This window comes from Leucoraja erinacea, chromosome 13, assembly GCF_028641065.1.
Source record: "Leucoraja erinacea ecotype New England chromosome 13, Leri_hhj_1, whole genome shotgun sequence".
Classification (NCBI taxonomy): Eukaryota; Metazoa; Chordata; class Chondrichthyes; order Rajiformes; family Rajidae; genus Leucoraja; species Leucoraja erinaceus.
In genome coordinates this window covers 3,086,496-3,101,939 of record NC_073389.1, presented here as the reverse complement: position 1 = coordinate 3,101,939, position 15,444 = coordinate 3,086,496, and the positions used below count along the sequence as shown (strand labels likewise).

The 15,444-nt window shown below is 43.6% G+C and overlaps 1 protein-coding gene across 3 annotated transcripts in view; it reads right to left on the bottom strand.

Annotated features, from left to right (window-relative positions):
* LOC129702538 (syntaxin-binding protein 5-like) overlaps positions 1–15,444 on the bottom strand; it is a 233,558-nt gene that overhangs the window by 178,637 nt on the left and 39,477 nt on the right. For all 3 annotated transcript variants that reach the window (XM_055644284.1, XM_055644285.1, XM_055644286.1), the window contains exon 2: positions 5,526–5,623. In XM_055644284.1, coding sequence (XP_055500259.1) covers positions 5,526–5,623 — 98 coding nt within the window. The remainder of the gene's footprint in view (positions 1–5,525; positions 5,624–15,444) is intronic.

Genomic DNA, 15,444 nt, shown 5'->3' with positions numbered 1-15,444 from the left:
GCTGCAGGAGCGGAGAAAACAAGCAGCATGAAGACGGCGTGAGTACCGGACCCATCCCCAACGCACTGGTTTCTCACCCGGCTAATGCTTACCCCCCTCACTGGGTTATAATAGACAATCGGCAATCCTGGACACCACACCCCCCCCCCCCCTCCCTCCGTGGTCCCTTTTTGCGAGGGTTTACTGCACAGCGAAAAGTAACACAGGCACCAACTGTAACTACAATCATCAGAGATTACCATTTTTAACATTCCCACACACAACTTTCAACCTCTTAGCCAATCCTACAACCATGCCAATATATTTTCTCAACACGTTGTTTTAAAGAAAGAGCTGCAGATGCTAGAAAATCGAAGGTACACAAAAATGCTGGAGAAACTCAGCGGGTGCAGCAGCATCTATGGAGCGAAGGAGATAGGCAACGTTTCGGGCCGAAACCCTGCTTCAGACTGATAGGGGGTGGGGTTAGGTGGGGACAAGAAAGGAAAAAGGAGGAGGAGGAGCCCGAGGGCTGAGGGAGAGGTAGGAAGGGGAGGAGACAGCAAGGGTTAACGGAATTTTGAGAATTCAATGTTCATGCCACCAGGATGCAGACTACCCAAGGTGAGGTGCTGTTCCTTCAATTTCCGGTGTTGCTCACTCTGGCCGTGGAGGAGGCCCAGGACAGAGAGATCGGATACGGAATGGGAGGGGGAGTTGAAGTGCTGAGCCACCAGAGGTCAGGTTGGTTAGTGCGGACCGAGCGGAGGTGTTCGGCAAAACGATCGCCAAGCCTGCGCTTGGTCTCACCGATATAGATCAGCTCAACACTGTGGGGTTGTGTTACATAAGCATTTGTGAGGGACCTTGTAAAATGTTAGAAATCCACAGCAGTACATCTACTGGTTTCTCTTTATACTTTGCTTTGATGCCTTGTCAAACAAAATCAATACATTTTTCAGCCACAATTTTGTAATCATGAAGCCATGTTGACTCATTGACTCTGCTTCATGGGATTATGATTTTTCAAAAGTGTTACTATTACTTCTTTAATCCTAATATCTTTCCACTTTAGATGTTTATGTAATCATCTATAGTTACCTGCTTTTTGCCTTCCGCCCTTTCTGAATGAGTGTTTCACATTAATAGTTTACCAATTCTTTGGTGTCTCTCTCTCTCTCTCTCCAGAATTTCAGGATATTTGAAAGATTACAACCAATGCCTAACGGAATTCTAATTCCCTAACTCATTTTAGGATACCAGGATACAAGCTATCTGGGCATTGGGACTCATCCTTTAGATCCGTTAGTTTTCCATTACCATTTTTCAATTAATGTTCATAGCAATTATTTCCACCCTTCAGTACTAATGGGATATTTGCCATATGTTTTACCACAAAGGGCTATTATTAGGATGCCACAGTGGAGCAGCTGGGGGTGCTGCTGTCTCACAGCTCCAAAGACCCGGGTTCGATCCTGACCTCGGATGCAGTCTGTGTGGAGTTTGCATTTTCCTCCTGTGACCGCGTGGAACTCCTGTTTCCTCCAGAAGTTCCAGTTTCCTCCCACATCTCAAAGATGTTTATAGGTTTGTAAGTTAATTGGCCTGTGCAAAATTGTCCCCAATGTGTAGGGAGTGGATGCGGAAGTGGGATAACTAGAACGAGTGAATGGGTTCAATGGTGGGCTGAACAGCCTGCTTCAACGCTGAATCTCTAAACTAAACGATACCCGTCTTTAGCATTTCTGCTCATTCTTTGTTCCATATGACTATTGATTGAGGTTTACCAGAATGCTGCCTGGATTCGAGGGTATTAGCTGCACGGAAAGGTTGGATTGATTTTTCTGGAGTGTGGCGGTTGAGAGGAGAGAAGTATATACAGGTGCACAACCTTTTATCCGGTGTTCCAGAAACCGAAAAACTCCGAAAACCGGCTATTTTTTCCAGGATGTCGTCTGCACGCCAAAGCTCGCGTTTGGCGCCAAACTTGACCCGAAACGACCCACGGTCAACCCAGGTCTGTACTACTGTAGCGGCTGCCTCCTCCCCGGAGACCAGGGAGACACTTAAACACCTGTAAATCATTGCTTAAATGTTAGTCAGTTAGTTTGGAGGACTTTTATGTGAAGGGGGGGGGGGGGGGGGGGGGGGAGAGATTGAAGGGGTAAACTTTAATTCTTAGTCCCCTACCTGGTCGGAGAGGCGGGGAGCGGTCAATGCCTTACCGGGTCGCCGTGCAATAAGCTCCGCAGCGCTGTGGCCGCCAACTCCCAGCTGGGGCTGCGGGCAGCGCTGGTTGTAGCTCCGACCCCGGCAACTCTGCCCGTGGCTGCGAGGCGCTCCAAATCCAGCGCCGCCCGCAACCGGACTCCCGCAGCCCCAGCTCCGCAAATGTTGGGAGTCGGCGGCGTCGCAGCGCTGGGATACCAGCGGGAAACGGGCAATGCCTTACCGGGTCGCTGTGCGGTAAGCTCCAGTGCGCTGAGGCCGCCTTCTCCCAACGTTCGCGGAGCTGGGGCTGCGGGCGTCCGGCCGCGGGCGGCGCTGGATTTGGAGCGCCTCGCAGCCAGGGGTCGAGTTGCCGGGGTCGGAGCTACAACCAGCGCCGCCCGCGGCCGGACGGAGCCCCCAGCTCCGCGATGTTGGGAGTCGCCGACCAGGTAGGGGACTAAGAATTAAAGTTTTACCCCTTCACCCACCCACCCCACCACCACCACATAAAATCCCTCCAAACTAACTGACTAACATTTATGCAATGATTTGCAATGATTTTCCGGGGAGGAGGCAGTCGCTCCAGACTTTTCAAGCCGCCCGCGCTACCTACCTAATTTACGCTAAAAATCTTCCATTCGGAAATCCGAAAATGTCCGAAATCCGACAAGTGTCTGGTCCCAAGGCTTTCGGATAAAAGGTTGTGCACCTGTACATGTTTTGAGAGGTATAGGTAGGATGGACAATCAGAACCGTTTTGCCAGTGTGGAAATGTCAAGGACTTGAGGGCATAGCTTTAAGGTGAGGGGGGAGACATTTAAAGGAGAAACAAGCTTTTTTTTTTTAATACACAGATGGTGATGGGTGCCTGGAACACACTGCCAGGGGTGCGGATAGAGGCAGATACAATAGTGGCATTTAAGAGGCTTTTAGATAGACACATAGATATGCAGAGAATGGATCATATGCAGGAAGAGGAGATTAATTCATGCGTCAAAGGGCCTGTTCTTGTTCTGTACTGTTCAATGCTTTGCATTAATCTCATTCTTTAAGAAAGTAAATCACAAATCCCCCAAAATGGAATAGATACTCACTTGTACAAATAAGTAAAGTTTTAAAACAAGACTATTGCAAGACAACCGTTAAAAGTTAAGTCAAAATCTGCATTGGCTAAACAAGACATAACACAAATGATAGAACGATGAGACACAAAGAAATACAGATTGGAAAAATCCCTACACACCATTTTCTACCATAATGTGGCACCCCGATTTTTAAATAAATACACATTTCTTGAAATATTTACTACATTTTCTTCAAAAATACATTTCATTCATCTCTCTGTTCATTAGGCCTCTATATTGTTCCACATTACAACCAAGATTTGGCACATATTCCTTTTCAGTCTGTTATTTTGCAGTTTTGCGCAGTAAAATATCAATACGCTACGAATACGTGATCTCAATGTTTTAATGTGCCTGAATCATGATCTGATCTAAGATGCTCCACCAGATACTTCTGCATTAAATAAGCAGCATTTTTTGCAAGATGAAACAAATGAAAACATTTTTACCAATGCATGATTGTACATTAATTCTGCAAGCTACAAAGGCATTTCAACCTTACAAAAGATGGAAAGTATGTCATGAATTGTACAGATAGAAACAATAGAACGAGAAATAGATATTTTAAATATGGTATTTTTGACCCCAAGAGATGATCACACATTACAGTGCATTCAGAAAGTATTCAGACCCCTTCACTGTTTCCACATTTTGTTACGTTACAGCCTTATTCTAAAATGGATTAAAATCTTTTTTTTTTTAAATCATCAATCTACACACAATAACCCATAATAAAAGTGAAAACAGGTGTTTAGAAATTTTTGCAAAGCAATTAAAAATAAATAACTGAAATATCACATTTACATAGGTATTCAGATCCTTTACTCAGTACTTTGTTGAGGCACCTTTGTCAGCGATTACAGCCTCACGTCTTATTGGGTATGACGCTACAAGCTTGGCATACCTGTATTTGGGTAATTTCTCCCATTCTGTAGATCCTCTCAAGCTCTGTCAGGTTGGATGGCGAGCGTCGATGCACAGCTATTTTCAGGTCCCTACAGAGATGTTCGATCAGGTTCAAGTCCGGGCTCTGGCTGGGCCACTCAAGGACATTCACAGACTTGTCACAAAGCCATTCCTGCATTGTCTTGGCTGTGTGCTTAGGGTCGTTGTCCTGTTAGAAGGTGAACCTCTGGAGCAGGTTTTCATCGAGGATCTCTCCGTACTTTGCTCAGTTCATCTTTCCCTCGATCCTGACTAGTCTCACAGTTCCTGCCACTGAAAAACATCCCCACAGCATGATGCTGCCACCACCATGCTTCACCATAGGTATGGTATTGGCCAGGTGATGAGCGGTGCCTGGTTTCCTCCAGACATGACGCTTGGCATTCAGGCCAAAGAGTTCAATCTGCAACTCCGGGTATTTGAAGTGGCTGCTGCTCATATTATGCTAGCCTTTTTGCCCCATAATCCTGATCCCCGAGAAGGGGGGGGGGGGGGAAGAGGGGGGCAATTGATTGGAAGAGCACCTCTTTGGCATTCATAGGTTGCCCTTCCCATGTCCAGGCAGTGGCTGAACTATTTTCTGTCCCAGTGTTTCTCTTAAGAGGATGTGGTAATGTTTAGCCTGTGTCTGTGGAGAGGGGGCTCACTGTGTTGGCTGGCTCACTGGAGACCCCTGGGACTGGTGGGCACTGCAGAGTTTGGCGTGCATTCTAAACAGCAAGGATCACAATTTAATCTAAAATTGTTAAAGCATTGTAAATAACTGCCAAAAAAATGGTTTAAACAAATCTACTACGTCACACACAAATTAGTTGAAATTTGTGTTAAAACCCTGTGACCTATTTAAAGTTTATAAAGGAATGACAACCAATGTATTAATGTCAGGTAATAAAACAACTACTTATTATGCAAATGTTAATGTAAATGTTCTGTATTTAGATATTTTAGAGCTTTTTATGAATATACCAGTAGTTTATTTTGTAATTAAAAAACGGCAAGTGAAATGGAACAAAAACCAACTCCTCAAATTTGAATCGTAGCATCGCTTTACAACACAACCCCATCAACGTCAGTGTAATACTGCCTGACACACTCACTTGAGTCTCTTTTAGCTTTAGAACAAGCTGCAAAACAGACTGTTTATTATTCATGACTATTCCAGATTTAATGGGAAGGGGAAGGCAGTGTGACAAGTGGATAGGAACATGCAAGTATCCATCTTGCAAACTAGTCAAAAATGTTATTGTTTTGAAAAAAAAAGGATACATTCGTAGAGCTCCTGTGCGGCACCCAATGGCCAGAATTTTTTGCACCGGATCATAAGCCAAGGCCGTCGGTTGACAGGGGAAGCCATGGCGCACAGTCTGTAAAATAAGGGAAAACCAAAGGGAAAATTAAAACATGTTGCATACTTTTCACTGTATGATAGATTAAAAATATTTGTCATAAATCTACATTCAAATCTATACATTCATACGTAATGGTCCTTTCAAATAACATAAAACATATTGACTGTCAAAACATCAACAAATAAACAAACTGAATTAACAGCGCAGTAGCCTGCCATACAGTATACATTACGTCATGTTCGGCACAGACATTGTGGGCCAAAGAGCCTGTTCTTGTTTCATGTTCTAAGTGATCCTTATCAATGTTTACATTTCACATAACCATGCTCTCCCCAACCCCCTTTTATCTAACGCCTATAACAATCCCCCCTCCCAAACATGCTTACCTAACTTCACCTGCTAGTTCCTGCAACTACTACCGCAGTGATAAATGTAAACTGTGGAAAAAAAGTTAGTGCCTTACATTTGCAACTCCTCCTAGTTCTGGTCTATCTTATTACTGGAAGCATTGATTCTCCAGCTACACTATCAAACATTTTATAATCTTAAAACCTCCGTCAAGTTGTTCCTCAGAGAAGATAGCCCCCGTCTGTTCACTCCTTCCTTAGCATCTGGCTCACCAGGCACTGGTTCCTGCATTCCCTTTGAAGCACCACAAGCACGGTTCCACTTAAAGGACACAAGGCGCTGGAGTAACTCAGCGAGTCAAGCAGCATCTCCGGAGAACATGGATAGCTGATATTTCAGGTTAGAGCCCTTCTTCAGGCTGATTGTGGTGACCTAGTCCCTCTGCTTCCTTTATACATACCGATTTACTAGAAAAGGTATACTATTTTGTAACATCTGAAATTGTGCATTAAGAGCGTATTAACAAATAACATCCAATTATCAAGACAATCCGCTGGTCTGGCATAACCAAAGGCCTGAGGGTTCAAGATTAATGGAGTAATACTGCAACCATCCTGTTAGCAACTTTGCAAAATTAAAATTGGCACTTTTTTCAATGCCTTCATGAATTTTTTAATAAATGACATCAGACCAGATTAGAGTTTGCAACCTAAATCTCAATGCTCCTATACACTTATTTTGCAAAGAGTAGTCTCCTTGCTCTTCCTACCAAAGTAAACCATCTACGTGTGTAAGAAGGAACTGCAAATGCTGGTTTAAACCCAAGATAGACACAAAAAGCTGGAGTAAGCGGGACAGGCAGCATTTCTGGAGAGAAGGAATGGGTGACGTATCGGGTCCTTCTCTCCAAATATGCTGCCTTTCCCGCTGAGCAACACTCCTCAGTCTGCAGGTTTATTCATCATCTTAGATTTTGCTGCATTCCTTCTCTGCATTAACTGTAACCTGGGTAGTTTGAGTCATCTACAAAAGTTGTGGCTCCAATACCAGTTGGAGCCACAACTTTTGCAATCATTTACATAAAACACGTACAACAATGGTTTCACCCTTAATCCATATGGAATATCATCTTTCATTGTTGCTCTACTGTCTATCCTTGCTATTCGGTTTCTCCCCGATTCAATATGCTCTCAACACAGAAAGGTATCTTAGTTTGGAGCTTCTAAAAATCTAAATAAATTTTAAGCTTTTATATCCTTCCTGTAGCTGCATCAGTTATTTACATTTCACATTATCAACATAAATGGCACCTGATAACACAGTAACAGTTGAAGACTGTCTGAAGAAGGGTCTCGACCTGAAACGTCACCCATTCCTTTTCTCCAGAGATGCTGCCTGACCCGCTGAGCCGCATTTTGTGTCTACCTTTGATTTAAACCAGCATCTGCACTTCTTTCCTACACAGTAACGTTTTACAGGACTTTATATCTTTCAGGTTTTTTTGTACTTTTAGTAATTTTATCTATTCAGAAACAGACTTCTAGTTCCATTTCAGTCACAAGATGTCCGAAATAAACAAATATTATTTTCATCAACATATATCCAAACCCAGGTTCAATCCATAAATTGCACCCATTGGCTATGATTAACCCTCGATTGAACAGAAGATAATATCAAAAATCCCATGCTCATGCATCACCATGCACAAAATGTCCTTTTTCCAAGACACACAGCTTTACCATCACTGTGATTGACCAGCCCTCACCTGTACTTCCTCTTTATCCCCACACTTCTGCATTCACCCCAGACAAAGCAGTGTAGAGTTCCATTAGTTCTTATCTTTCACCCTACTAGCCTCCACATCTAACATATCCTTTTCACAATGGCAGGCAGTGACTAGTGGGGTACCGCAAGGCTCAGTACTGGGACCCCAGCTATTTACAATATATATTAATGATCTGGATGAGGGAATTGAAGGCAATATCTCCAAGTTTGCGGATGACACTAAGCTGGGGGGCAGTGTTAGGTGTGAGGGGGATGCTAGGAGACTGCAAGGTGGCTTGGATAGGCTGGGTGAGTGGGCAAATGTTTGGCAGATGCAGTTTAATGTGGATAAATGTGAGGTTATCCATTTTGGTGGCAAAAACGGGAAAGCAGACTATTACCTAAATGGTGGCCGATTGGGAAAGGGGGAGATGCAGCGAGACCTGGGTGTCATGGTACACCAGTCATTGAAGGTAGGCATGCAGGTGCAGCAGGCAGTAAAGAAAGCGAATGGCATGTTGGCTTTCATAGCAAGAGGATTTGAGTATAGGAGCAGGGAGGTTCTACTGCAGTTGTATAGGGTCTTGGTGAGACCACACCTGGAGTATTGCGTGCAGTTTTGGTCTCCAAATCTGAGGAGGACATTATTGCCATAGAGGGAGTGCAGAGAAGGTTCACCAGACTGATTCCTGGGATGTCAGGACTGTCTTATGAAGAAAGACTGGATAGACTTGGTTTATACTCTCTAGAATTTAGGAGATTGAGAGGGGATCTTATAGAAACTTACAAAATTCTTAAGGGGTTGGACAGGCTAGATGCAGGAAGATTGTTCCCGATGTTGGGGAAGTCCAGGACAAGGGGTCACAGCTTAAGGATAAGGGGGAAATCCTTTAAAACCGAGATGAGGAGAACTTTTTTCACACAGAGAGTGGTGAATCTCTGGAACTCTCTGCCACAGAGGGTAGTTGAGGCCAGTTCATTGGCTATATTTAAGAGGGAGTTAGATGTGGCCCTTGTGGCCAAGGGGATCAGAGGGTATGGAGAGAAGGCAGGTACGGGATACTGAGTTGGATGATCAGCCATGATCATATTAAATGGCGGTGCAGGCTCGAAGGGCCGAATGGCCTACTCCTGCACCTAATTTCTATGTTTCTATGTTTCTTCCCCATTTCCACCAGTCACCAATTGGCACATCTTCACCCTCAACCCATTCTGCTCTCCACGAGAACCACTCTCTCCCTGCAACTCCATATTTCGCTCATCCCTCTCCACCGTTCCCTCCCCATCACCTGCAACCAGAGGAATGGTCCAGGTGAGACAGAGATTCACCTCGTCTATTGCAATCGCTACTATCAATTTGGCCTTCTCTACATTGGTGAGACCGATTGCAGACTAGGTGACTGGTTTGCCAAGCATTTGTGCTCTGACTGTTGGCACTAATTTAATTCCCCTTCCCATCGCCCCACTCCGACCTGTCTGTCTTGAACGTCCTGCACTAATGGGGTGAAGCCAAATGCAAAGTAGATGAACAGCACCTCAACTCTAGATCGGCAGCAATCGACCATTTATTGCTTCCTTATCCCAATTTCTCTTTAATAGGTGCTTTCTCCCAGAATTTCCATTCAGATAAACTGGCCCCCATTCCCCCCCACCCCAATTAAAGGCAGACCAGTCCAAATGTCTTCACTTGCTGATGTTCCTAATGGTGTAATGAAAAGATAATGGATTTCCCATACATCGCACGTCCAAATTGTTAAAGGATCTCAAACCTCAAATGTGTATCGTCTCCCCTCCAAAGATGCTGCCTGACCCGCTGAGTTTTTCCATTTTGATTTCATTGTCCCAATCTCTTGGCTTCAAGCCACTGTCTTACAATTCATTCATTTCAGATATTTAATTATCCCACTTCCATTTAACTACAATTGAATCCAACGCCATTGCTATTCCCGCAGTTGGATTCCTGATTTAACCACTCACTCAATAATAGTTATTCCTCATTTTACCTTTGGTTCTTTTTACCCCCATAAGAGACAGTGTGTAAACAGGCCCTTCAGCCCAACTTGCCTACGCTGACCAACATGCCCCATCCACACTAGTCCCACCTGCCTGTTTGGCCCATATCTCTCTAAATCTTTCCTATCCATGTAACTATCCAAATGATTTTTAAACATTGAGACAGTACCTGCCTTAACTAACCCCTCAGGCAGCTCATTCTATATACCTACTACCCATTGTGTAAAGAAAGTTGTCCTTCAGGATCCTATTACACCTTTCCCCTCTCACCTTAAACCCATGTCCTCTGGTTCTTGATTCCCCTACTCTGGGTAGAAGAGTGTGCATTTACCCTGTCTATTCCTCTCATGATTTTATACACTTCTATAAGATCACCCCTCATCATCCTGCACTCCAAGGAATAATGTCCCAGCCTGCTCAACCTCTCTCCATAGCTCAGGCCTTTGAGTCCTGGCAAAATCCTCGTAAATCTTCTCTGCATCCTTTCCAGCTTAACAACATCTTTCCTATAACAGGTTGACCAAAATGGTGGAACACAATACTCAAAATGTGGTTCCACCAATATCTTGTACTGATGTAACATGACTTCCCAACTTCTATACTCAATACTCTGATGAATGCCAATATGCCAAAAGACTCCTTGACCACCGCATTCTATGCATTCTGGTTCTCAGTTCTTTCATTACTATTTAAAATGCCTCTATCAAATTGTTTTGCAACTCCCTCCACTGTTTCAAGGTAAATAATCTCATCTTCTCAAATCTATAATCAAAGTTCCATACACCCAAAATCTTTTTTAGTAAATCTCTTGTCCAACCTGCAATTGCAATCCTCCAAGTGCAATGTTCAAAACTGGCCAAAATACCATAACTGAAACCAGGCAAGAGAAATTAAAATTCATCATGACTCATTTTTGCCTTTATAACACCCTTAATCCTGCATGCCTTTTTGATCACTTTCTCAATTTGCTCTGCTACTTTAAATGAACTGCAGATTTATTAGATTTCCCCCATCAGAACTCGGTTCTTGTAACCATTTTTGAATTGGTGATCTACATCCCTTTTCAAGGCTAATTTAAACATTACAATATTATGGGTATTGATTCCTGGAAACTCACCAGTTGGTTTGGCTCATTTTCATGTCCATGTATATCTTTCTCTATAGAAATACTGATCTAAAACGCTCTCCTGATCAGACTAGAAACTCATGCCCCATCTTACATTGTAGTTATCAATTAATTAGATGTTCCGAGTTCTAATCATGACAACTTTATGACTTTGCACGCCTCTGTAATTTCATTACAATCTGCTCAATAAACTTCCCATTGATTTTGATCCTCAAGAATAGACTCAGCAACATAATCATACCTATTGTTTAACTCTAAAACAGAGAGTTCAAAAGAATCCACTCTCCAACACGGCAAAATTGTCTATAACCAATATTGCCACTCCTTTCTTCCCTTCCTTCCCCATCTTTCTTGAACAGTTTGCATCTTGGAATATTTAGAACCCATCCCTGCCCTTCTATTTCAACCAGACTTCTATTACTGCCACAACAAAGTAATTTTGTGCAGTTAAGGACACCTGGAGTTTACTACGCTTTTTATTTTCACATACACACACTGTAAACTTACGTTACATCTACAACTCGTATTTTTTTATCAGATCCACTCAAAAAAATAGAACCAAAACAAAAATTGTACGCTCTCTCCCCCAATCGAAGAGCTGAATGGCCTCTCCTGCACCTATTTTCTATGTAATTCTATCTGCATTATTTTTTTCTTATTTTCAACACTATCTTCCTGTGCCAACCCCACTGTTAAATTAGATGAAACATTTCATTTAGAATAATTAATGTGAACAACAGACTAGCATTCAAGAGGAACCTGGATAAGTACATGAAAGTAAATGAAAAGAAATACATGCTGACAGGGATAAATGATGTTGGGTGGAAAGAGGCATCTGGGAGGTATGAATATATTCCACAATGCAAGACTAATGGGCACGCCATCACAGTACTGACAAAACCTCAGCAATCTCCAAAACTGCCCTAATACAACCAAAGGCAGTTTAAGGATCCAGAAACTTTATTTCAAGGTCACCCTCCTAACAATTTCAGATCTGGAGCACTCTCAAAAATAGCCACAATTTTAGAGTACATGTCCAGTTCTCTCACATACTGGAACTGTTACAGTGCTCAAGCTCCAGGATCTCTATCTCAGAAACTGCTCAAACATTTGATTTTTTTGAACCTCTTCTGTTGTTATCATAATGCCAATATGGACAGTTCAGGAACTTGGTACCATTATCTCAAAAGATCACAAATGTCTAATCCATTACTAATTAAAATAATATACTACCGGAACTGCAACCCCTCACAGTAAAAGTCAATGCTAACAAAGAAAGAAATGTTAAAACAAATCCATCATCTATTTCAATTAACATCTGTTCTCAATTGTGCCAAATATCTACCTCCATTACCTGCACCCCCTCACACAAATGAATAAAGCTCAATTTTAGAAATGTCATCATAATGTTCTGCCGTCCAATAAAAGCTTGCTCTGATTCATTCTTTGGCATTCTATAGGTATTCTATGTTTTCTGAAGACGGACCATTAATAATTATTGTATAGCAAACTGCTACAAATGATGGAAATCAGATACAAAACAGAAAATGGGAGGTGGGGGGGGGAGAAATGAGATGGGAAATGGGAGAAGAGAGGAGAGTCTCTCACCTACACCATATTTCAGTTATCTTTGGTGCTGGATTTGACCGATGGGAAGAAGGATGGAGAAAAAGGGGGGGAGAGGAGAGCAATGCAGAGGGGAGGAGAGGAGAGGCAAGGAGAGGAGGAGTGGAGAGGAGAATGGAGGAGGGGAGAGGAGAGAAGAGAAGAGAGGAGGGAGGGGAGGAGATGAGAAGGTAGGAGAGGAGATGAGGTGAGTAGATGAGCGGAAGAGGGGAGAGCGGAGAGGATGGTAGCAGAAGAGGGGAGAGAATGGTGGAGAAGATACACGAGGGGGGAGAGAAGAGCGGAGGGAGGAAAGGGAACGGGAGTAAAGGAGAGGAGGAGAGGAGAGTAGCGGAGAGGGAAGGAGGTGGGAGGATTGGAGAAGAGAGGAGAGGGGAGGAGAGGAAAGGAAAGGAGAGGAGTGGAGAGGGGGAGAGGAGAGGTGATGGGAGGAGTGGAGAGGGGAGGACAGGAGACGGGAGGACTGGAGAGGGGAGGAGAGGAGACGGGAGGAGTGGAGAGGGCAGAGGAGAGGCTGAGAAGGGCAGGAGAGGGCAGAGTAGAGGCGAGGAGGGCAGGAGGGGAGGAGTGGAGTGGAAGGGAGGAGAGAAGTGGAGAGGGGAGTATAAGACCGGAAGAGGGGAGAGGAGAGTAGAGGGGAGGATAGGAGGTGTGGAGAGGAGGGGAGGGAAGTTGGCCAGAGCGTTCTGTCCGAGAGATGTTTTTGCTGCCAGTGTGGGTTGAATTCCTGTATCCCAGGGGTGAGAAAGACAACTTGCTGAAGGTATTGGAGCCCGCCACTCAGACCAGAGAACGAAACTGAGTTAACTAGGGTATACATAATATTAGCTGGTACCACTTTAACAATTTGACCATGTGATCAAATCTTCCGAGTGTATACTGCGGAGATAAGCTAAATCATTTGAGAGCTCCTTTCTGCCTCTATGGACAAGCTTTCTGCCTATCCTCTTATAGGCACACAGGAGAAATGATGCTTGCCTCTCAACAACTTTGCAATATAATAAAGTACTGTTTGTTTCAATAATCAGTAATCATCCAGTATCTTTGAGAGTTATCGAGTGAAACACACTGAGCCACCACCTTTTATCATAAGACAGGCAATGAGGCAAAGGAGCCTGCTTGCCTATCTTCCGATCAGCCTCCCGCAAAATTAGCAGAAGGTTCTGTGCAATGTTGAGCTCTCCCTGGTTGTTCCGCGCTAACTGCACTTGTCAATCCTGGTAGTGCCAACCTACAGATGCACACTGAAAAAGAGGTATTGTTATGAATTCATTAGGGATAAATGCACATTGGGAAATTCTCTAACACATATTTTACAATCCTAGCCTTGCTTTATCATTTTTCTTTCTCCCCTTCCATTTTCATTCACCAACTTCTACTTGCATCTCCTCAGATTTACAAGTAACAAACCTTTATCTTCATAATTCTTCCTCAGCCTGAACCACCAAAGCTTGTATCATTTACTCTCAACCCAAAACATGCACTTCACGGTTTCTCCTCCACCTCTGCAAATTCAATTAGAAGATTCCTCTCTTTTGGTCAAAGGTCAGTAACCATGTTTCTCTTTCCACAGATGCTGCCTAACCAAAATGATATAGACTGCAAGATAGGAGATACATCCATAGCATACAAGAGTTCTGATCAAGAGTCTGATTACAGCAGGGAAAAAGCTGCTCCTTAATCAGGTGGTACAGGCTTTCAATCTTTTGTATCTTCTGCAAGAAGAGAATGACTGGGGCATAAATGATTGTCATTTGGGATTAGGTTAGGGGGAGGTGCAGCGAGACCTGGGTGGCCTTGTATACCAGTCACTGAAAGTTGGCATGCAGGTACAGCAGGCAGTGAAGAAAGCTAATGGAATGTTGGCCTTCATGACAAGAGGATTTCAGTATAGGAGTAAAGAGGTTCTTCTGCAATTGTATAGGGCTCTGGTAAGACCACATCTGGAGTATTGAGTACAGTTTTGGTCTCCTAATTTGAGGAAGGACATCCTTGTGATTGAGGCAGTGCAGCGTAGGTTCACAAGATTGATCCTTGGGATGGCGGGACTGTCATATGAGGAAAGATTGAAAAGACTAGGCGTGTATTCACTGGAGTTTAGAAGGATGAGGGGGAATCTTATAGAAGCAATAAAATTATAAAAGGACTGGACAAACTAGATGCAGGAAAAATGTTCCCAATGTTGGGCGAGCTCAGAACCAGGGGCCACAGTCTTAGACTGATGTGAGAAAAAACTTTTTCACCAAGAGAGTTGTGAATTTGTGGAATTCCCTGCCACAGAGGGCAGTGGAGGCCAAATCACTGGATGGATTTAAGAGAGTTAGATAGAGCTCTATGGGCTAGTGTTATCCAGGGATATGGGGAGAAGCCAGGCACGGGTTATTGATTGGGGACGATCAGCCGTGATCACAATGAATGGCGGTGCTGGCTCGAAGGGTCAAATGGACTCCTCCTGCACCTATTTTAAATTAAAAAAAATAAAATAAAAATAATGAATGGTGGTGCGGGCTCAAAGGGCCGAATGGCCTCCTCCACTTATTTTCTATGTTTCTATGTTTGAATTAGATTGCCTGCTTTGCCGAGGCAGAAGTATGGATGTGGGGAGGAGATGGTTTGTGTGATAGACTGGGCCCATCCATGACTCTCTGTAGTTTATTGCGATCATGGGTAGAGCAGTTGCCATACCAAACTGATGCATCTCAATAGGATGCTTTCTATGGTGCATCTGTAGAAACTGATAAGAGAGAGAAAGTAGCTGCATTGGTGCCCAATTCTTGGTAGTATGGTCTATGTTGTTGGACAGGTCAAACTGTTGGTGATACTTACACCTAAGAATTTGAAGCTCCAGGCCATCTCCACTTCAACGCCAAGTGAACTCCACCTCTCTTCGTGATGTTAAGTACCACCCCTTCATTTCACCATCTTGTCACCTTGCTATTAAGCTCTCTATCTCCTTCAT